The sequence below is a fragment of the Dipodomys spectabilis genome, unplaced genomic scaffold (assembly GCF_019054845.1).
Source record: "Dipodomys spectabilis isolate Male_0828 unplaced genomic scaffold, ASM1905484v1 ptg000145l, whole genome shotgun sequence".
In the NCBI taxonomy this organism is placed as follows: domain Eukaryota; kingdom Metazoa; phylum Chordata; class Mammalia; order Rodentia; family Heteromyidae; genus Dipodomys; species Dipodomys spectabilis.
This window is the reverse complement of record NW_024870822.1, coordinates 7,500,050-7,524,812: the sequence shown is the minus strand read 5'-3', so window position 1 is coordinate 7,524,812 and position 24,763 is coordinate 7,500,050. Positions and strand designations below refer to the sequence as shown.

At 37.2% G+C, this 24,763-nt stretch overlaps 1 protein-coding gene across 1 annotated transcript in view; it reads right to left on the bottom strand.

Moving 5' to 3' along the window:
- Positions 1–24,763, bottom strand: part of LOC122117721 (doublecortin domain-containing protein 1-like) — a 50,654-nt gene that overhangs the window by 565 nt on the left and 25,326 nt on the right. Inside the window, exons 9-18 of the mRNA XM_042691515.1 lie at positions 24,054–24,147; positions 21,224–21,391; positions 18,272–18,457; positions 16,547–16,750; positions 14,888–15,089; positions 13,789–13,941; positions 12,975–13,076; positions 9,022–9,158; positions 7,577–7,756; positions 1,695–1,845 (exon numbers count right to left, since the gene is read on the bottom strand). Of these exons, the coding sequence (XP_042547449.1) occupies positions 1,695–1,845; positions 7,577–7,756; positions 9,022–9,158; positions 12,975–13,076; positions 13,789–13,941; positions 14,888–15,089; positions 16,547–16,750; positions 18,272–18,457; positions 21,224–21,391; positions 24,054–24,147 (1,577 nt within the window). The remainder of the gene's footprint in view (positions 1–1,694; positions 1,846–7,576; positions 7,757–9,021; positions 9,159–12,974; positions 13,077–13,788; positions 13,942–14,887; positions 15,090–16,546; positions 16,751–18,271; positions 18,458–21,223; positions 21,392–24,053; positions 24,148–24,763) is intronic.

Sequence of the window (24,763 nt, the reverse complement as noted above, 5' to 3'; positions counted from 1 at the left end):
TACTTCAGCCAGGACAGAAAAAAATCATATATGGAATGAGAAATTGTTTAGATGTCTTTCAATAAGTACATACATGTAATAGCATTTCTCTTGTATCCTTCTTATAAAGCCTTTTGAGTATTTAGATTTCTATCATAAGATTGTTTTTAGCGGTATTTTAGGAAAAATTTAGTAAGTTTCTGAAGAACAATAGAATTAGACTTGGAAATCAATAATATTTTCTAAAATACGTAAGCCTCTTTGGGAAGAATGTAGACAAGTGGAGGAAAATGACTAATCTCTTCATGATGAAGAACATAGTGAGGCGTCTGCTTTCATAGGAAAGGAATTGTCTTTCACAGCGTAGTTGTGAGTATGTTCACAGAACAGAAGACGCAGAGATGAACATTTGTCTACAGAGACTCGTTCCCAAGGCCCACAGAGTGAACATGGAGCAGTGAGAGAGGGTTTCACTGGTGGCAGGCTTGTTTCTGGGAAAGCAGCCTAAAGCCCACTCTGTGGTTTGGGCACCCTTTCAGCAAATCTGCCTGACACATAATTAGCTTTATTTATCAGATAGGCCCAGTGAACACAATATGGCAAGGAGAGTAGAGTATAGGTAACAGAAGCTTGTCCTAAGAAAGACTAAGCATAATAAAGGGACTAAGAAAGGCTTCTTACTGAACCATTTATGTGCCTACTTTTCAACTGACTTCATTTCAAGTGTGTGCATATTCTCAGATAGACTGAAAATTCTTCCAGGAAAGGAAGCCTTACTGAGGATGGGAATTCTTCTAAGCAACCAAGAGGGCTACTTAGAAGGATCACCAAGAGCTGGAATGATGGGTGATAATTGACAATAAGAAGAGCAGAGCAAATAATTCAGACTGGAGCCTGTCTGTGATAAGGACAGAAATATTTAAGGCAATCCTCGGAACAATGCCAGACATGCCAATAAACCTTTCCTCCTCATTTTTTATCTTCATTCCTATACTTTTTGTCTCCATGATAAATGTAAAAATATGACTGTATTAAATGTATCTGGATCACTCCCTTATATATAAGGTAATAATGATTTCATGGTACCTTTTAAAAAGATAAAAATTCTAGGATTTTTCTTTATTATTGGAATGTCAGGTGATTCACTTCCTAATCTTTTAATTTCTTATTTAAAGTAAAAATAAAGTTCTATGGAATTTCCTGAAAATGTGTCTTTGTTAATATATACCTGCTTATTGGAAAGAGATTACATTTCTCAGCATAAACAAGACAAAAATGTTCTTTCCATTTCTGCCATTTATCAAAGAAAATGGTTAAGGAACAGAACAAGATAATAAGCCTAGCATATATTTACTCATTACTAAAGCATTTGTATTAACAAGATATTGTTTAAAACATATGTTTGAAAAGTAGGAACTCGTTGGAGCCTTACTTTCCTCACGATGGGTAAGAAAATATTTTAAAATGAGACTCTCCTAAGTATTTCTACAAAATAGCCTGAGGAAGGCTCAGACTAACTGAAATTTGAGGCTTATTAGAACAATGTTAATATAATATTTGGGCACATAATCACTTGTAAATTGGGATTTTATAACATGATAGAGGAGCAATGAGGAGTACAATTATTGAAAGTTGCAATAACAGGATACAGAGTTCAATTGTTTCTCTTTTTTAGTTCTTGAAAACCTTGATGGGAAAGAAAGCTCTAGCCATACCTCTTTGGGATATAAAACCATGTCCTGTAGACACACATATGATCATGTCTCGTTCTACGTCGCCCCATGACTGAATCAGCTTTCCACTTGGGGTGTACAGGGTTCTGGCTGGGTGGGGAGTTTTGAGCCGAGAGGAGCAATTGTCAAGTAGCTGAAATATATAGTATGAATGAAATCAACTGTCTTAGGAGAACAATTGTCTTAATTCGAATATTTACTCACAACAGCTAGGAACGGGTATAGAAGGGATGGAGAGAAGGACTATGATATTCCCTATAGTGCTTAAATAAAGAGGATCTTCCATGAACTATTTTGTGGCTGTATTTTTCCATGGAAGAACACACCTTACTGTCTGAGAAATCCCCAAGTATAATAACTCCTGGACTGAGAATCTAGACATCACAAAATAACTTAGTGCTTCCTTTCTTCCTTGCATCCCTTTTTTCTTTTTTACCATCCTTTTTTCTTTCTCTTCCTTTTTCTCTTTCTCTTTCTTCCTTTCTTTTTTCCTTTCTTTCTATGAGCAAGAAGCTAGAATGACAAAAGGTGAGGAGACCCACGTCTGCCTCTGTGTAGTCTTCAAATAAGTGCGGTAATGACTATGAAAGAAAATAAATACACATAAAAGTTTGGATTTAAGCCTTTTTAACTACATGAATTTAATTTTTATAAAATTTATAAACACCTACAAGAACCTATTCCAGCTTCTCTCAGTTTTTCTTGCAGTATTCATGATAGCATATGAACAGATACAATGTCAATTGCACTAGAAAGATTAGCCACTGGGTTGCCTGACCCCTGAAAACAATTCCATTAAAAAAATGTGAGTAAGGCTTTAAGACAATACAATCAATGCAAGCAAGAAGACAATGTGTGGTGTCTGTACATTTTGCCTGCAAAACTTTGATTTATCAGAGAGCCAGAAGCTTATTTTCCCCAAAATGCAGGAGCAGGTCCACTCAGCTCCAAACCCACTAGTAATACTTCTGTCTATGCATCTATTTGAAGGCTACAATGCACAACAATGTAACGTGCCACGGACAGATCGATTGGGCATTGGATGTTACCTTGCGTCTGCAAAATAAATTAGAAATATGAATCAAGATAGAAAATGTGGTAGGGTAATGCAGTTGAATCAGTATAGTTTTTCACCCATTACTTTGATTCGGAGGTAAATGATATAAACTGAATAATGGTCAAATTCATCCAAGATTCCATTCCCTTCCATGGAGTGGGATAGAAAAGAAGGATGTCGCCTTCAACGCAGCTCTACTCCACCTGCTAAGTCAGCAGCAATTGGACTGAATATGTGTATATGAACCAAACCCCCAGGGGAGGACTCCAACCACTTCCTAGTAGATATTTGGGGTGACCAAAGAGAATACCAAAAGGTTAAGAAGAATAATTGCCAGTAGCGATAATGTGAGGCTTATGTAAGCATTTGACCACATAAAAGTGGCACATTGTCCTGGCAGTGAAGATTTTGGAACATGGTTGCATCACTAGTACAATTCAGTTGTGCGCCAGTCAAATTTAGTATAACATGGCTCCCATAAACACATGCTCTAGAAAAATGAGATGACAATGTCCAAAAGGGAAAGAATGTTGTAGAAAAGAAGGCAGAGATGATAATGACAACAATGATGGTGACTATGATAATAGCTCAAATGGACTGTAACATTTCTATAGACCTGGTGCATTGCTAAAAGTTCTCAAGGACAATCTAATTTTATCCCATAGAAATAATTGTTATCCTCCTCTGAATGATGAGAAAAATAGACAATGGAGAGGTTAGATATGACCACCAAGGCCACACAGTAAGAGAAGAGATGGCACTAAATTGGAACAAGGGGAAATTTGCATGAAATGAGGCAGGGAGGGAAAACAAAAGCTTCTGTATTGCAGAAAATCAAATAAGTATTAGAGAGAGCTAGATAGAGAAAATTCTCTGAGGATGCAAAGAAAGTACTAGAGGCAAATTTATGAGAGTTAAACATCTGGAATATCAAGACATCGGCTATCAAATGTACACAATATTATGGTTACTGGAGATAAAGCCACAATAAATTAAGAAAGCAATTACTTTAAAAATAGAAGAAAACTTTTCTCTCCCAAATAAAGAACCATTTTGAGATCATATAGATTGATCTAGAACAAAGCAAAATTTAATGGAAAAATAACTAATATTTAAACAGGATACTAGAATTTTACAACCAGCCAAGTAATGAATTACAGTAAAAAGCTCCTGTATACAAAGCCCATAATATACATCATCTATTTCAAATTGTTTAAAAATTGAGTCAAATTCCCTATTATTGGGAAGTCATAATATAAAATGACAAGTATTAATCATTACAATTTCTAAAACATGAGATACCTGCCACAAAAAAAATCAGAAAACATGGAATAAATTATTTTAAGTCTTCATATACATAAAATAAAAAGTTTAAGCAATATCAATAAGGAAAGTAAACAAAATAAAGAAAAATGAGAAAACCTTTCTTCTGATCGCTCATAGGTTCATTTATTTTATATTTTTATGTTCATAATTATTATAACAAAAATAAATTACAATAAAGAGATATAAACTCTTATAATAAACAATAAAATCAGAACAAGAGAAATAATTCACCTAAAGGAATAGGCAAAATCATCATGTGAACATGCAATATGATTCTTTTCTTAGAAAACTTAGATAAATCAAATGAGAAATAAGTAATAACACATGAGTATTAAATAAAATAACCAAATATATAAAAAAAGTTTAAAACATTAATAGTTCTCATGGTTGCCCCAAACAGACATTTAGAAAATCCAGTGGTGGAATATTGATCAGAATAGAATACAATAGAATAGAACAGGTTCTAAGATAGGTCAGCTTATGACCTTTAAAGATATTCCTAATGCTTAGTGTTTCAAATGTTTATTCAAGTATTATTTTTAAAGAGAAAGAAAAGAAAGAAAGAAAGAAAGAAAGAAAGAAAGAAAGAAAGAAAGAAAGAAAGAAAGAAAGAAAGAAAGAAAGCAGGAAGGAAAGAAGGAAGGAAGGAAGGAAGGAAGGAAGGAAGGAAGGAAGGAAGGAAGGAAGGAAAGAAGAGAAAGAGCAGACTTAAAATTTTTATGATAAAGTTCACAGTAAAGGAATAATGTCTATGAATAATTCTTCACCCACAGTCTATTTTACAAGTTTAGTTTTCATAGAACAAATATTTTCAGAGTAGGGTTTCAGGGGCCTTATGAAACCACTTCATGCTCGCTGTGGACATGAGATATTTGCTGATCCAAATCAAAATTACCTGTGCTTTTTTCATGCGTTTTTGTTCAATCATTTACCACTGTTCCTCTGCAGAGAAAGAACACAGTGATTTTGAGATCCCATAGAATCAAAAAGATATCACAGGGCAGAGAGAAAACAAATGCTTCAGACTAAGAAGGGTTTGGGTAAGCATAAATCAGAAACACACATTGGTCCAAGAGAGAGCCACTAACCCTAGACAGAGGGCTGCCTGGGTACTTTGATGACTGATGATCCAACCACAGTTGGAGCTGAGAGCTGCTCTGGCCATGTTCAAAGAGTAAAATGGGAAGAATGAGACCAAATCATCTAGAATAGCTGCAGTAGTGAGAGCAGTTGAGAGCAAACCTGCATTGGGAGGGATTCGAATACCATCTAGGGATTTCTTTATAGAAGGGGAAGAGAAGAACTCTGAAAGGTGCCTCTTTCTGATACTTCAACCAAAAGCATCCACCATTGAAACTCTCACCACCTTCAGTGTCATTAATCAGATCCCTTCAGGGAAATCTACACCCTACCCCTATATGCCGCCTGCTGGTCCAACGCACAGTTCCTTCTCCAGAAGTGTTCTTTACAGCTGGAGAGTCTGGAAGCACATATTTCTAACTTACAACCAAGAATATCCTGCAAGTCCCTAAACAGAAATACAAGGCGTGACAAAGGAAAAGACTGGGAAAAAACTGGTTTGTAATAAAGCAAATATCTTAATATCTTTTCCATATCAAGACGCCTTTTATCTCACTAATAGACTGTTTTCCACATGCCATTTCTTTATTCAGAAACAAGCAGAAGTTCAAGCACTTCAGTCTGGAATAGTGTTATGGACTGAATTCTGTCAGAGAGTCAGACTGAAGCCTTAGCATCCACTGTAACTGCATTTGAATATAGTGACAGCTAGAGGAAGGTAATTAAATTTAAGTAAAGTAGTCATTTAAAGGATGAAGATAAAATGTATAATCGCATACATAATGCACTCTTTCTCAAACCAAGCACAATCTCCAAGCACCAGGCTACTTAGGAGGCTGCGATCTAAGGATCAAGGTTCAAAGCCAGCCTGGACAGATAAATCTGAGAAATTTGTCTTCAATTAATTAGCAAAAAGCTGAAACTGGAAACCTAGTTCAAATGGTAAAAGTGCCAGCTGTGAGCTAAAAGGACTAAATACTATTTGAAATATCACCGCAACGAAAATTTTGTTTCAGAAAACTTCCAGAATCCCTTTTTATGTGATTAAAATTTTCATTTAAAGACAAAATGTCAAAGATTGGGTGTAATGGTGTGTGCCTGTAATCCCAGCTACACCAGAGAGGTAGGAAGATGACAGTTTGAGACTGGCCTAAGATAAAAATACAATAGCCTATCTGAAAAATGACAAAGAAAATATTAAAAAGGCTGTGACTCAAGTATTAACGCACGTACCTGCTTAGCAAGCACAAGACCCTGAGTTCAGCCCACAGCCCACCCCCCAAAATCAAGTTTAAGAATGCTGCCCCTGAAATAACAATAAATGAACTGGTACTCATCTTTTCTTGTATCAGTGTTTCAAGTTTGAAAATTGAGACATCTACTCCAGATAAGGTGATGTTAGGGAAATGAACCCTAAGATATGTATTCAAATGTTTTTTTTCTTTCATGGATTGTTTCTAACATCTTTATAAGATGATTTCTTTGTTGCTTTGTATGTCCCTCCCCCACAGTATAACCCCTGCTTTCACTGTATTTGATGTTGGTATAATTTGTGGAGGAGAAGGGGAAAAACAAATCATTTAAATAGGGATACAGGTGGACCCATTGCAACAATGAAATGTACAAGTCGTTATGTCGAAAACAAACTTTACAACTTTGGTGGTGGGGGGGGAAGCGGGGAGGATTGGGGGGGTGGGGGGGAAGGGATGGGAAGGGGAAACAAAGGAGGAGGCTACAATGCTTGATAAGAAATGTACTCATTATCTTGCCCATGTAATTGTAACCCCTCTGCACAGTATTTTTACAATAAAAAAGAAAGAAAGAAAGAGAGAGAGAGAGAAAGAAAGGAAGGAAGGAAGGAAGGAAGGAAGGAAGGAAGGAAGGAAGGAAGGAAGGAAGGAAGGAAGGAAGGAAGGAAGGAAGGAAGGAAGGAAGGAAGGAAGGAAAGAAATTGGGACAGCTACTCATCTAAGGCACTGGGAAATTAGAAGCAGATAAGGTTGCTGTTTCCTTATGAAGAACATAACTAGGGAAGCACTGGTGACAGGTGGGAGAAAAATCACTCTTGTGTAAACTAGATTTAAAACAGAACAAGGAACATGATCTTAAACTATCTTTAAATTTAGATGATACTTTTTGGCCAGAAAGGGCTTAACTACATTGTTTTCTGCGAGACATATTCAGATTCACCCACATGGCAGATAGCTTCAGATGTCACATTTCATTTTGCTTTCATACAAGTTCAATTCTTAACCAGGCCAACCCAAACAGAAGGTTACTGTGCCCATTTCCCAGGTGAGAAAGTAAAGCTCAGAGAAATAAATTGTAGATCTAATGATGTAATATTGTCAGGGGTAGACTGAAACGCAGGCCTATTGAGCCCCTTTCACATGAAATTTACCTCTGAAATACTTTTGCCCCAGGCAAAGGTGCCATCTTCAGGAGATTGTCCATTCATATAAGCCCAAACTCGTTTGGTGTTGGGTTGTTTGTACAGGCTGCTCTGCTGGATTGCTTTACGTCTGGTCACAGTTGGAGACTTTGGTTTGGATTGCAGTTCTTGGACCTCAGAAAGATGTGCCTGTCAAGAAAATCCCAAAGGATACCACATCTGGAGAACTATTTAATGTATGCAAGGAATGTGATACACACCAGAAATACCTTGCAAATTCAATATAATATGCTATAATAGGGTATTATAGGAGATTTTTCGAAGCAACAATGAAATGCATTAACCTCTCCTGTTACAGACTCGCTGATAAATTCCTCTTGCTTCAATGAAACATTAAAGACATCAACAATCAGTGGGGTAATAATAAGAAGGCCATCGTTCTGGCAAGCATTGAACTTTCATTTATAATTTGGAGACGTGAAGGCAGATGTGTTTCTAGATTTCTGCACGCTGTTTCTCCTACTGAGAGATTTCTCTGCATCTCACAAATGAGTTTTTGATTTAGAATCACAACATCATTTCCTTTAACTAAAAACAAAATCATTCTTGAGCGATTGGACATGAGTGTTGTTTAAATCCTTACTTGCTATCTTTTAAAATTCAGCAGTCACTCTTCTACTTTGCCAGATCCCTGCCAGGCAGCTTTTCATCCGACTTCAAGCAGTTCAATGCTTTGCATTCACTCCCTGGTCAGTGATTTATCCTTTTTAACTTGGCAAGAAGTCATATTTCTAGCAATGTCAATTTATTTTTTTCTAGTAACCTTGACTTAGGCACATGCCTAACATTTAGGTTGAACATATTTTAGGAATTTGAGGAAACCTATTAAATAGGAACATAGCATTTGATGAAAAACTTCACAAAGTAAAAGGTTTCCCTGGTCTCTATCCCCAGTCCTCTCTCAATAGCTGACCTTTCTCTTTTCAACGTTTTTATGCCTGGCAATCCTGACTGATTAACCGATTGGACAGAAACCACTTTTTCAATACCTCACTTTTGAATGTCTCCATTGCAATTAATATTTTGCTCCTTGCTCCTTTTACATATTGAGACATACCCTCAGGAGCAATGAGCAATGAAGCCATCAGGCTCAACTTGACTACACTTATTGTAATTACTTTTCTACAGATCCTTTGGGCCTTTTTCTCTTCTTTGCTAAGGTCATAATTTCTGGTCTCCATTCAAACACAACAGATTTTCATATGAGCTGGCTTGTCTCTTTCATAGTTACTCTCCAAATGCCAATTTCAAGGCTTGGCATATGCTCCTATGGTCATAACTGACCAGATGCTAAGACCGTATTAATAGCATCATTTTAAAATTCCAGATTGCACTGCTAAATTCTTTAAAAAGGTGGCAGAGACTTTTAAGGTCTGGAATCCTAGAAAGCATACCTCTGTCAGCTTTATAAGTTCCATGAGTTTAATTTCCTCTGGAGTCTGTTCTGTCCAGCCACCTTCTACCACCACCGGCTGCGCAGGGCTTTTGGTGGGAATCATGGTGGCTGGTTGACGTGTTGCTACTCGCCGCCCTAGGGAGGGAAAACATTTCTAGAAATGGTTGTTTCTGATGACAGGTCTTCAAATTTCAAATAAATTGGTTCAGCTCTCTGTCTATAAATTATTCCATCCAGGAGCATAGGCTAAACTATTAAAATATCATAAAAGCAAAGATGCCTAAGGTAATAATGCTTAACAATACCTCTTCCTATGGGAGCTTGAGGCATTAAATGGCCAGGATAGGCACACTGACTTCCACCCTGGCCCCAGCCTTGCTTGCACGTTACAGTTCAGCAGTTAATTTAGTCAAATAGAATTCATGACCTTATTTAGTCCCCATCATCTCTTCCAGTCTTGGAACATATGTTTTGTTCTCTTTGCTAATAATAAGCCTTTCCCCCACAATTAGCTTAGCAGCCTGGGGATTAAGTATTTCTAAAATAATATTAACCCAAGAGACAAGAACCCTTTTTTTTTCCTAGCTAATAATACCCTGTGAGCACAATTAGTTTCTGACACCTCTACTGCGCCCTTTATGCTATTAAGAAGCTGTGGTAAGAGAAAATATTTATTGGAATACTATATTCTGGAATATCACAGACATAATTTAATAAGAGTAGTGATTCAAATTTATGCATTCTTTCAAGAAGAACACTTAAAATCATTATAAAAGAGGTTTAAAAAGTCACACTTATGAAATGATTTTCTTGTTCTGTGTTGAAGATATAGTTGGCCTTGAATCTCCTACTGAGATCTAAATTTCTCAACTAAAAGTAATGTTTTATCTTGTATAATCCTTCCAGAAATAATAGCTGTGGGTCAGGAATTGTATTGAATGATGCAAACACAAACATCTTTGAGAGAGTCCCTATCTCAAGTTTGGTAGGGAAAACAGATGTCAAGAAAATGATTGTTGCTATAGGTTGCGACTGGGCTGTGTAATAGGGTCTTGCAGAGAACATACCTGGGGACATGGATCTCATCCAAGCTGTCAGCAAAGACATCTTTGCGAAAGTAAGAGTTAGGGTGAAAAATAAGGACTAGAAGCATGGCTCAGTGGTAGAACACCAGCTTTGAGGGAGAACTATTCAAAGGAAGGTGATTGCATTCACCCACCATTCCTGTCACCATTCTATCCCAAATACCCTCGGACAACACATATTTCAGCTTTCTGGTATTTATTTTGTTAAGCTGTCAATTAATTATTCAAAAGAGTTGAGATGAGTGAGGTTGAGATAGACGGAGAAGCGAATGATAGAGTGACACTGGACACTGATCAAGATGCACTGAAGCCATAAATTGACGTATGTTGAATTGAAACCCCTTTGTGCACCTATTTACAGGTAATAAAAATAAATTAATTTAATTTATTTTTTGTCAGTTGTGGGGCCTGAACTCTGGGCCTGGGCACTGTCCCTCAGCTCTTCAGCTCAAGGCGAGCACTCTACCACTGAGCCATCTTCCCAGGCCCAATAAATTTAATTTTTAAAAGGAAGGTGAATCTCAGTTTTGTTGACAAGGTACTCGTACTGTATATGTTTTCAGACAAGGCTAAAAACAAAACTCTTGGAAATAATCTATTATTTGCAAAGGATAAACAATTTGTGTCTTATAAGTCAAGTTTATGCAAATAGACCCAGCAATAAAAATACGTGGCAGCAGTGACTTTTCAGGGAAACCAGAACTACATGTACTTCAACATCACTCACATGCAATTTTTGAAGGTGGGAAAAAAGCAACTGAATCAATCAGCCAATGAGTTTTAGTGTTAATACTACTAGCTAAAGTGCTTTGCAAAACACCACAGTGGCTCTGCAACACAAATTCATACTAACTATAGTTTTTACTAACTTTATTCATGGAATATAGATGACATTAATTTATGATATTATAACTTTTAATGGATAATATTGCAACAAGTACGTTATTTATAAGGCATCCTCAGCATTAAAATTTTCTTCAATTAAAGAGAGTTCAGCAATTGCTTACTATTCATACTGTTGAGAGCCAGAGACTAATTATAAGAACCATGAAAATATATTATGCACGATTTATTTTTTGTCAACCTATTTCTAATGGTCTTCAGCAAATGAATACAATTGCACCGTAAGTCTTATGAAGATACTCCATCAGAAAAGGTTTCGGTTTGGAGAAAGGTTTTTATAATAATCTGTTATTTATGTAGGAACGAATATCATAAATTAAAACCAAGAAAAAAGTGGCATATGCATTATTTTATTTTATTGTTACTTTTGCCCATATATCCTATGCTATTTCACATGAGATCATCGATAGTCATGATAATAGCTAACAAATAATGGAGCATGCCTCTTCCCTACTCCTAAGGTATAATTTCATGTGGATAGAGCCTCGCTGATATTGCAAAGTGAAAACTAGGAAAAATAAGCTAAACACTTGGCCCCTTTTTACCTTTTTTTCCCTAGAAGCTGGGTAACAAGTGTTTTACTGTTCTTTTACTTACGTCTCAACCTGCACAGTTCTCCTCATGGCCCTCCTTTGTTGAGAGACCCACCCTTGTTCAGCTTCTGCAGTGTCTGGAAGAGGTTATCTATCCAGCTGAGAGCTGGAACTCTCATACTAAACAGTGTTATCTTTATAAGTAACAAAGGTGATGCGTTGGCTTATTCTGCACTCCTGAGTTTTGCCAAGACTGGAAGCAGGAAGAGGAGTCAAAAAAAGCTGTTCCAGTAATCTAGAAGTAATCTAGGGAACACATGATATAAGCTTAAAGCTGGATACTGACAGTGGAGACTCAGAGGTTAGAATTCATGTGAGATCAATTTCACAAATCAAATTAGGCTTCCGAATATTTGTTCAGGAAGGAGACAGAGAGGGAGATACCAAGAATGACTCCAGTGTTTCTGTGAAAGAACATATGGATGGATGACAGTAGAATCCACTGCTGGAGGAAACAAAGAGGTGTTGAAGTGAAGGATATAAAAGCCTTAGTTTTTGATATCTCCAACATTTAATGTCTACTTGTAGGAATAGAGGATTTTTTGAGTAGTAATAGATGTCTTTACTAGAACCCTACCATCATTCCTTTGGTAAGAATTTCATAAGGACCATTTCAAACCAGAATTGTCTTCTGCATTTAGAAATGTTTAGGTTATTTACTAAGACTGCAAGAAAGTACACCTATTTAGAAGTTGAATTACAAAAGGTGTTGACTCTTAGACTTAAGTCTATAGGGTATCATTTCTATTACAAAGAGATTCTCAAAAACTCACTTGTAATTCAAGTGTTTAGGTAATATAATGTCAGCATTCTGAGACTTCCTGACAAAAAGTACAAAGAAGACACATAACAACTGATTTTTTTTTGCTATGACTAATGTGTATTAGGCTGCTTGAAAAAAGAGGGGTCTTTGAGATATTGATACCAAATTTTGAGGATTTCAGCACTTCCTCATCCCAGTTATTTAAAGCAAAAGCAAACTCAGGAAAAGTACAAACACAACTTCTTACCAGCAATACTCAAGTCAGTCAGGTTAAAAAAAATAACTAAAACCCATAGAATTCATAAAATGTTAAGTCAGGGCTTACTTCACAAGCACTAAGAGATATTGTCATCATTTTTAATGTTTATATGTTATTTAGCATTTCATTTAATATAAAGTTTGCAAATATTAAGTCAACACTGAAAGGCTATGCTTTTAAAAATCCAATAGATTTCAGAATTTGCTCATGGGAATTAATGTAGGGCAATAGTTAAACAATAATTACTGGTTAAATAAGACATTCATAGGTAATTGTAGAAAGAACCATCAGCAAGCAAGCTTATATTTAGAGTTAAACATGGAGATGTATAGTTTAGTTCATACTGACCTTTTAACTGTCTCATTTTGTGTTTCATGGTATCTAAATCAGCCAAAAGTTTGTCCTTTTTCAGCCAGTTCCGTTTCTCTTCTTTTTCTGCTTTCTGTAAAGCTAATATAATAAAAATGCGTGATATTTTATCTTGCATTCCTTTATCAACAACATTTATCATGAACACCAATAATTTATAAAGAACTTTCTGCTTCAAGAAATTGATTCAATTAGAAACAAGTAATTAAAAGGTAAGGGTCATTAAAAAGAAACCTCATTTGAAAGATGACAGGGCTTAAGGCATTTTTTATGGAACGGAGGGAGAAAAAGAGCGATGCTGTTTTATTATATAGATTTACCATATGCAATAGCCATATTTCATTTTCCACTTCCACAAACTATTTGGAGGTGATGAAAGCCTGGCTTGGAACCCATTCATTTTTTAAACATCCACCTAGTGCCTAAAGGGTACAATTCTTAAAAATGAAAATGTGTAGACAGGTCGTCCTCAGTGTGAATTAAACTCATTTGTTATTTTCTAATGTATACCATTATTCTCAGTCTTATAGACCAAGGATCTCTTTATCAACTAAATTAGACATTTCTCCACGCAGAATACTCCATTCCAGTAAGAAAAAGCAGTCAATTGTGCAAATATGAGACCATTGCTATCCTTGTGCATATATTAATTGATGGACTGCCTGTGTTTTTGCATAAATGTGATGTTATGTTGACATTCTGCCTATTTAATTCATTTTCTTATGCTGACATAAAATTTGTTTCTCCTTCTCTTTATAAACTTCCTTGAAGGAGTGCAAACTAAGAAGCTCACCATTTGGAGGTAGAAATGGCTCACCGCAAGATACCCAGATGGCAATAGGATTTCTCAGAACAAGGGTGAGCAAAACCTCATCTACACCATCCAAACAAGCAGATTTCCGAGTTCCTTGAAATAGTTTGTTTTTTGCTTTCATTATTGAGTTTTCTGAAAAATAAATGACACATATTCAATGAATAAAGAAAGCATGCCTTCTGAGAATGTTTATGAAAAATATCTCATTAAAAACTTTATTTAAATAGAAGATACCAACATTAGAGACCATAAATCTGGTTAGCCTCTTAATACATCAAGGATAGAAATCTCACACAAAGAAAGCTCTGCTGATTCCACTACTAGCATCATTTTATTTCATTACTAAAGTGTTTAAAGATACAAGTCCCTCCTCTCAAATTAGAACAAGACCCACAAAGATGCACCTTATTAGAGGCTGTACTATGATTTTCAATAAGGGACATAAACTCAAGCTTCTGGCAGGTGTTAAAAGCAGTGCAGACAGCAAGACAGGAGAGTTAGATGGCTAGAGTCCTTTTCTTCTAATAATAGGAGGAGATTTGGTCTAACAATGATTACGTACATGTTGTCAGTTGGCTGTTGTTTCTGAATTTGGAAACAAAAGATGATCCATGAAGTAGCTAAACTATCTAAATCATTTTGATAATTTTATGGAATTCATTTTTTCTACGCTAAAATCAAATTTTACATTTTTTGCCAGCCTGGGGCTTGAACTCAGAGCCTGGGCACTGTCCCTGAGGTGCTTTTGTTCAAGGCTAGCACTATATCACTTGAGCCACTTCTGGTGTTTTCTGTGTATATGGTACTGAGGAATCAAACCTAGGGCTTTCTGCATGCTTGGCAAGCACTCTACCACAAAGCCACATTCCCAGCCCCTATATTATTTTTACTTTTCCTTCTTTTGCAAGGTAAAGTCATTGTGAGAATCATATTGATACTCAGACTCACTTACCAAAGTAGCTGACTGGGACTGAAAAATTTTAACAATGAAAACTGAATGAAAAAAAAATCACATTAACTTTTTTCATGGCTGCATGTAAGTAGAACCAGCTAATAACTGAGTTAGACTATAGCCAACCTTTGATATTTTCAATAGTGCTCTCTTCTCTTCCAACAGGAGCTCTGTCATTCTTCTGTTCCTCAGTGCATCTTTGGATACAAGCTTCCTCTAGAGCCCATAAAACTAAATTGTGCAGGGAATGGATTGTGGTTCCATCTCTGGTATATACTTTTGAGGCTGCTCTGTTAAGTCCAAGTTGTTCCATGCATTCTGTAAGAAGCTATATAACACAAGCTGTAAAGGACTGACATGGAAAATGACAGCCCTGAGAAGAATAACAAAGAATAACAAAAGAAATTTGGGGAAAGACTTAATGTTTAGATGGTAGAAATCCGAGGACCGAGTGATCTTGCTGGTTACATAGTGATGCGTCTGATGGTTGCCCTACCTGATCCCGCAACATCAGGCTTATCCAGCTGTAAAAATTCTTAGCTCTGAAGATTTCACTTAGCAGTTATGCATGCCAAAAGATATGCAGCATGTGAGTATTTTGTCAAAAGTTTCTAACCTAGAAATCTACTTTCATTGCTGAAACTTCTTTGCACAGCTACTTAAAGATAATAATTTTTTAAAAATCGACTTTCATTTTGTTGCTCTATGAGGTCTAACACTGCAGTATTTCAGATGGATGGACAGCTTTAAATAAATGAGTAAATTTTTAAACAAGAACTAACTCATACTATTGTCACTGTTTTACAGATAGAAAGTGGGATGGAAGGTTAGAATTTTTTCCAAGATCTTTATAAAAGCCATTCTTTGAGTTACTAACTCTTATACTTTACATAATGCAATGTAGAGAGATATCTTACTTTAAAAATCCATTTTTTGATCACAGGAATTAGTGAACAGGTGTGTATGAGTGTGTTTGTTTGCACAGCCTGGTATGTAATTCCATGTTATAGTTAACATCTTCGTAAAATGTGTATTAAAAGCATTGACCAGAATGTTTAACAAGACTATCATGAGACAATGGAAGGACCAAGCTGGCCTGTGCTTTTCCTCTCTCCCAAGGACAACACAGCCTATAAGGAAGACCCAAAGTCATTCCAAACACATTCCTCGATTCTCTCATTCAGCATGAAGTGAGATGCTTTATCAATAAATATGTGTTTAAATGACCCAGCTGATAAGGGAGGTGACATTTCTTAGACTATGAGTTCATGTGGCATAAAACTTGAAGCTGGCCTCGGAAACATGAGAGGAAAAAGCCTCTGCTCTTCACAAGAATGAACAAAGTTTGATAGTATTGTTTTATCTTCACTTTTGCACCAATCTAAAAGCCATAGTGTGGTGCTTAACTACATGACCTAGTGCTCTTGCCTGGCTTTTTCTCTAAATGCTGACACACTATCACTTGAGCTACACCTCCACCTCTGGCCTTTTACTGGTTATTTCGAGATGTGATTTTCATGGATTTGTCTGGTTTTGAACCCAAATCTTCAGATTTCAGCCTTCTGAGTCACTAGAATTGCAGGCATATTTTTGTTTCTTCCCCAAAGCCTGTATTCAAAGAAAGAAACTTTTTAAAAGAATGCCTTTAAAAATCTGAGATCTTGATCTCATCAATTTGAATTGGTGCCTCTGGCTGAGGACATTTATCACTCTACCTCACTGCCTTCTCTCACCACTGTCATTACCTCTGAAGATGCAAAGCACCATTAAGTGATAGTCACTTACCATGGGGAATGTTTTAGCCACAATTAACTTTCCATTGCGGTATCCTTCCCCATTTCTGTATGCAATTATCTTCACTGCCTGCTGGTTCAGAGCTGCCACATCCTTGTGAGCCATAGTCGGCGGGCAAGCCTTTGTCCGTAAGGATAACAGACGTTCTTCATAATAATTTAGAGTTTTCTCAACCTCGTCAGATGATAAATCAACCTGATTTGTTGAAGAAAAAACTATATGAACACAAACAGTTTTCTTTCAGTTTTGCTACTTTGGCATATTTCGATCCCCAATCTCTTCACTTAATGAATATATGTGTGTGTGGTAGTAAATTTTGCACAGCTAACCTCATATACTAGAGACTTCTCATGCCATAGTAGGAAGGATTTGGCGTTAGTATTCTTGCTTTCTTTCGAACCCTGTCATTTGCGCTACAGGGTGACTTGTGGGACTCTGGCTTGAGGGTTTTGCCCTCTCTGTGTGTTTTATTTTGTGTTGCTTTGTTTAGCCTGGGAGGTGAGGGAACTTTTTGTTGTTGTTGTTGTTGTTTCTTTGGATTTTTTTTTTTTTTTTTTTTTTGTCGGTTGTGGGGCTTGAACTCTGGGTCTGAGCCCTATCCCTCATCTCTTCAGCTCAAGGCTAGCGCTCTACCACTTGAGCTACAGCGCCACTTCCTCTTTTGATTTTTCTCTATAACAAATGATGGAAGAAGATTCCAGGACCAGAGTGACTCTGAAGGCTCAGTAAGGGAACACTAACATGACAGATATTCTCTGATTTTTTTTTTACTTCAGGAGACTGTCATTCCAGGGTGGAAGCTATTCATGAATGAGGAGTGGAATCGGACTGTGAAGCATGACTTCTGCTGTGGGGCGGTGGGGGCGGGGGGTGGGGGCGGGGGGGGGGGAGCGGGCAGGGGGAGGGAGGGGGCGCGGGGGCGGGGAAGCTGTGTAACACTGGACATTCTCTCCAATCAGCTCTCGACCTCAGGCTTCCCAAAGGATGGATCCCTTTCTCCTTTGGGGTAATGGTTTCAGTTGATGCCCACAGCAGTGTGCTACTGCTCCACTCTACACGTGGACTGAGATTAGGCCCAAGAGGAGGGCAATCTGGGAACAGGTCCTCAGCACATCAGGCTGGTAAGCTGCCCACATTTAGGAATCCACTTTTATTTGGCTATATAAGTTTCCTCTGTTCTTTCTCACAATTAAAAAATAATAATAATGGGACCATTTGGAATGAAGATCATGAGAAAGCGGTAGGGCATGGATTAATTCTTCTCCTCCCGGAGCCTTAAATAGTATTAGGCATAGAAGTGTGAATTCAGACACCCAAAGTCACCGCAAATTAACAAAAAACATATCGGGTTCTTCCAGAACCTCTCCAGACGCCTAAAACAGAGATGACCCTGTGGATATAAGCAGAAAAACTGCCCCAGTAAGTAAAGAGTTACTTCCTCAAAGCCACATCAAGAACAGTGGAAAGTGTCAGCAGATTGAAGCTGCAGAAATGCCCAATTAACTTCAAAGGGTGGATCGAACTATTAATAGACTATATATTTTAGATTACAATGGGGAAAGGAAATCAATGCAAGAAGGATGGTAAAGGTGGATCTGAGGTAGGCGAATTGAGTGGAGATGATCCTGAAGGCATGGGTAATGAATGTATCCAAGTTTCCAAAAGTTTCCCAACTGTTGCCAAATATGCATTAGCAGGGCGAAGACTATTCTATACCTTTGCCGCATTGATGACCATGAAAGGCCCTGGAGATAAGGACTTCTGAGTTTTGGAGCCCGATGCACAGAGGAATGGAACTCCTGGAAGCAACTGTTTCAGATCCTTCGCTGCTCTCATGCATCTTCCACAAGCCAGGCAGAGCATTGTTTTCCTCTTTTCACCAGGAGAGACATAGTAATATCCCTAGCATGGGAAACAAAGACACTTATATAGGAACATCTGAATTATGGTATCATTTCAATAGTACATCTATGACATAATTAGCCATGCATGTCCATCATCAAATTTGAAACCACAATATAAATGCATCTCTTACTCCCTAATAATAGTATTTTTAAGAAGGTATTTCCAAACAGTGCAGCGACACTTTAACGTCAGTGACAATAGCCTATCAGGTTATCTGGCAGGGCCAGATTTAGGGCAAGAAATCGACAGTATAAGTAAGAGACTCCCAAAATAAAGGAATCATGTCAGAAAGATGCAAGAGCAGGCAAATAAGTATTCCTGGCTCAAAGAGGGACAGTGTGAAACTGACAAGAAAAAGGAAACATTTTGACTGATTGTGTATATAAAATCCCATGAGTTCAGAATGATGCTATGAATAAAAGTAAAAATAATAGAAGAAAAACTACAACTCCCTGGACACCATATAAGTAAACTGGGACCAATTTATAACTGAAAATATGCCCATTACAGAATGTAGCAGACTATTCCAAAGATGCCCACAATAAAAACGTTCCAACCTTGTTTGCATGCCATGAAGGGAGGAGACAGTAATGGGATTTGAACTCAGAGCCCTGCACTTGTTAGGCTAATGTTCTACTATTTGAGCTGTATCTCAGCCCTGCTTTTTCCTGGTTATGTTTCAGATAGATTCTCTATCAAGTGTTTCTTCCAGGCTTTCCTTGAGCTCTTCAGCTCTTAAATCCTGCTCTTAGCTCACCAAGTATCTAGGGTTACCAGCACCAGGCCAAAAACATATTTTAATGGTATAGGAGTTTGAACTAAGTGCTTCACACTTGTCAGGTAAACACTCTGCCATTTGGACCAGGCCTCCAGCCCTTGTGTGCCATTTTGAAGTGTAACTTTACTGCTCCTATGCTCAGATGTAAAGATTTCTTCTTTCTCCTTATCTCTTTCCCTTGAATATGGACAAGGTCATGTGACTTACTTTGACTCAAGGTAGCACTAGCAAATGCCAGGCAAGCAGATGTAAGAAGAACTTACTCTGCAGTTTGTTCTGTTTGAGCTACCACTATTAACTTCAAAACCACAATATGAACAAGCTTGCGGTAGCTTCCTTGAGAAACTAAGAAGTTAGAGAACTAATGTCCACAGTGAACAATGTGCCAGCCACTGGATATGTCAGGAAGGCCATCGTTGATTAGTCCTCATAGAGCCACCAAACAATTAACTACCAAGGTTACATTAGTTGTGATCCTTGCCAAAATCATCAGGATTGCCCAGGTAAGATCAGCCCAGCCTATACTGCTAGCCTACAAAGAGAGAGAGAGAAAGAGAGAGAGAGGGAGAGAGAGAGAGAGAGGTCAATAAACTTTCAGTTAGTGTGTTAAACTGCAATAGGTATGGGAGCAGATGGAAAGAATTAAACACTTGAACACTTATTCTACTTTCCCCTACAAACTATATTTTGGGGTAGTCAGACATCTAGTTAATGAGGTACTGTTTTTCCTTATACTAAATGTTCAACTAACAAGTGAAGGGAAATACAACTCAGTTAAATGACATTGACTCGTTTTAAATGAAATTATGACTTTGGAGAAAACTTATTGATGAATTTTTTAATATGGGATGAGGTTGAAGTAACCTGAACCAACTAATATCATTAAAAATGGAAAACCTAGGCATTGTTTGCAGAGTGCTGCATATGAAACACACAGGAAAACCCAGCAAGGGTCTAGCCACAATGCTACTCAAAAATTTAGTTACAACTCTAGCGCTCAATTTCCATTTGCAAAAATTATGGGGATAGAGAAAAAAGTCAAAGAATGGGAATGAGAAAGAAAATAAATAAATTTAGGAAATTCTACAAAAAAAAAGGGATCCAGAGTATACAATCAGATGTCACCTGGGTACCTTCTTGAATCTTGATTCAAACCAACAAGCCACAAAAAGAATTTTTAGGTCAAGATGGAAAACTTGATTAAGAATAGAATAGTCAGCCAGGTGTCGGTAGCTCACACCTATAATCCTAGCTACTCAGGAGGCTGAGATCTGAGGATCACAGTTCAAAGCCAGCCTGGGCAGGAAACTCTTCTCCAATAAACACCAGAAAACCAGAAGTGTCACTGTGCCTCAAGTGGTAGAGCACTAGCCTTGAGCTGAAGAGCTGAGGGACAGTGCCCAGGCCGAGTTCAAGCCCCATGACCACCACCACCAACAAAAAAGAATAGAATAGTGTACACCCAGAAAGTTATTAATTTTGTTACCTATGATATAGGTTATGATAGTTCGCATTCAAAATTTTTAGAGAGTAGCTTAATGTTCAGGCAAAACAATAGCATGTCTGGGAATAGTTGAATTTGTATATAGGTAACTGAAAACTCATTGTATTACTCTCCCTATTTTGGAATATGTATGGAAGTATAATTTCACAATCATTAAATACTAATCAATTTATTTTATTGATCATAGCTTTCCTTAAGTCTTTCCTAACTAGAATCACAACATCTATGTGATTTCATAAAATAATCCATGCGGAAGCTGGGCATAGTCACACATGCCTGTACCCATAAGGCAGAGGTAGTAAGATGGTAAGTTAAAGGCCACATTGGACTACATAGCAACACCTTGTCCCAAAAGAAAAAAAGTAAGAACAACGTTCAACTTGTATGAACAGAAGTTTTCCTTTGAGGAAAAAATGTTTCTTGCTTTATTAAATTACCCTATATTTTTTTCTTTTATCCTTGGGAAGAGGAAATCACTTACTGGTTGATCAATATCTTCTTTGATGACAGATGATGTGCATATGCCAGCAAAATTTGCTGATGTGATTTCCTTATCCAGGGCAGTGCTCTGGAAGGCCATAAAGGCTTTCATGTTTTCCTTGTAATGCCACTTTTGATTGGCAGCTCCATTTTCATATGGCTTATATTTCTGGAAACAAAAAGAGATAAATATGTAAGGAAATAGACAGGTAATTTTATGAGAGTCATAGTAGTCAAGAATTTTCATGAGTTTAGAAAATATGAATAATTATTCATAAGTCTACTATGCAATGACTAGTATTGATATTTGGGCAATTATATCATCATTTACATTCACAGTTGATTTACAAAAGCAAAATCACAAAATAGATGCAAGTTGGCAACTTTTTTTCCACTTAGCAAATGTTGTCATGCGTCTTTTTCTAAAGATTTTCTATCATTTCATCTTAGAGATATGTGATTTTATTAATAGCTAATAATTCAACATGCAAGTTATTTCTTAAAATTTCCCTGTAATTCATAAAACATAATAGTGCAAATATATCCATATTAGCCTATGATCATTTCTTAGTACAAATATCTAAAATATCAAAATACAATCATTTCTAATGACTATATTACATCAGGATCCTTTCTAGAGAGAATATCTTTTTGTTGTTGTTGTTTTGCCAGTACAGTGGCAGGCCTCACACTCCAGTTCCAGCTTTTTGCTGGTTAATTGGCGATATGAGTCCAAGATTTATTTGTCTTCCCAGGCTGAATTTGAACTTCGATCCTCTCATTTCATGTAGGATTATAGGCAGGAACCATTAACAAATGGTTAAAAGGAATATATTACTTTATACTTACACCAATTGTGTATGAGATTACCCATTTTTTTATATTTCTGGATGGCACGTTTTCCTAAATGTTTACTAAGCTAAATAAATAGTATTTCATTGATGTTTTCATTATTAAAATAATTTTTGTTTACATGTAAGTTGTACAAGGGAGGTTTTACCATAATATTTCCATACTCTGTATTTTTAATTTAAATTACTCTGATGTTATTCAAGGTTGTTTTTCTTTCCTAAGAACATTCAGTTAAAATTTGTAATAGGAACAGGATATTTATTCTAATTAGAAAAGTTGTCTCAAATATGGCTAAAGAAATAGTTTTAACAGACCTTTAGCCAATACATAAATTCTAACTAAATATATCCTGACACCTCAAGGTACTTTATAATTTATAGCACCTACTTTACCAGGTGAGCGATTAGAAGCAAAGAAGAAAATAAATGAGTTCTAAGAACTGACCTAATGGATCAGACAAACGGATCAGCTTTCCTCAGAGGTCTATAAGCAGAGTCTGCATTTCCAAGGAACAAGAAAAGGTCTGGCAGCATTACATTAACATGCATCATTTTTATTATTTTAATATCAATTTTATTTTCTCACAAACTGATTGCTTCAATAAGTAAAAAACAAAATGAAACACTAACAAAAGAAAAATGTGAAAGGTAATCCAAATAATCTTGAGGTTAAATTTAGTTCTTGCAAAATGAGAACCTCAGGGAAAGACATTGTATAAAAATGGATTAAGATATTACTTGTTTATTTTTGCAATTTTATTTTATGTTAAATATTTTTATCTTCATTCAGTAGTTGAACAAAGGGGTTTCCAAGTTTCAAAGTAGTGTATGAATTCAACACACCTCGGTCAATGTCATTCCCTTCAACATTCTCACCCATCCCTCCCAACCCGTCCCTTCCCTCACTTTTCCTAATTTTGTAGGATATACATTGAATTCTTGATTGCCATTTTATAAAACTGATTAAGGCATTACTGTTGCATGTGTATGTGATTTTATCTCATTGTGGTCTGTGCTGAAGAGGTACCTGATAGAATAAAATGCAATGTTATGTATGTTGTGTCTCTCAGCATCATTTTTAGCCCTTATTTATTGTGAAGACAGAAGATTTAATTAAGCTCTGGTATTTGTCCAGATTGCTATGTCCCACTTTCAGATTCAGGGGCTGCAAAACAAGTTGCTTCAATGCTATTAAAAACACAAATTAAACAAATGCCATGTGGAGACAATTATTCTGTTCAACGAAAAGATAGAAAATGCTGTGCAGGGCATAGAAAGTAAACATAGAGCAGAAATGCTCCTAAAGTTTCTGGTGTCCAAGCTGGAAAAGAAAAAAGTCTATTTATGCGTGATTGAGATATGAGGATCCCAGATGAATAAGAAAAAGAGTTTCCTAAGTTTTTGCCCCAAACTAAATAAAGCCAGAGTTCTCTGGGGTCTCTCAAAAAAATTTTCGTGACTATAAGCACTTGTAAAACCTATTAAAAGTATGCTGCAAGTGGGTTGCTTTGTAGAATTAGCAATGTGGACTCATGTCCTCCAAAAATACAGACCTTCTTCATCAGGTTATCTCCCCCCTTCAGTTTCCAGGTATGGGGAAGGAGGCGTTCTGATGTTTTCCATGATCAAATTTAGGCACCTCTAAGAGCAGTCACTTGACTGCATCCACCACTAAGACTGTAAACCCATGAATTCTGCCTGGACAATTCCTCCTACGTACATTGGTTTTGATTTGAGTAACTAACACAGAGCTGAACTTGAAGCAAGCCTACAATCACCATCTGTTGGATTCAACTAAATTGAGAGATACAGCAACATGCTCCATTTGAAATCTAGGCAGCCTGTTATAAATATTTTAACAATGACATTCAAGATAGCATTCTATGACAGCTATTTTTTGGCTCCACAACAAGGAGGCATGGAGCTCTCTTTCACTTTCATTAAAGGGCTATGATTACTCACTTGCAATACACATCTTACCTGAACAATAACTGGATAGCCGCTGGCTTCATTCGGAGCCTTGATCATAGAGACCGCCAGCACCAGATCTGGGTTACTCACCAGGTGAAAGGTCCTTGAGAAAACAGGATTCACTCCATTACAAACTAGCAGAACCAGATTTAACCTCCTTCTGTGCTGCTTCCCAGCAGGCTGCCTGTCTGCTACGGACATGTTCTACCATGTGGATATATGACTCTTAACACGACCCTCATGTGAAGCTTTCTCAACATAGAGTGCTGGAAGAACATGGCAAGCCAGGGCTCTCCTGCCCTTTCTGACTTCTGCATGAGATCCACAGTTAGGGATGAACACATCTAGTGAAGCCCTGCTCCAACCAGGTGCCAGATGTGCAGCCTCAGGGCCTCTCACAGTCCCCCACTGCCTGGCAGTCCCGGCTCACTGCCCTATGACATGGACACCATGAACTCCTGGCCTGTTGCTGAACCAGTACCCCCATTCCCTTTGCATGGTAGCATGCCCATACTTGACAGAAGTTGCTTCCTGCTTGCCCAACAACCACCAGCTCCTAAAACACTACTTTCCATAAGTTCCTGCAGATGAATACTTGAATTCCAGTCCCTTCCAAAACCAGCCATTCACAGGAAGCAAAGAAAAAAGCCTGCTGTTCTACTAGCTCCTCAGGGCAAAGAGCCCCAGGTTATGGAGCAAAGGAATACATTCACCAGCTC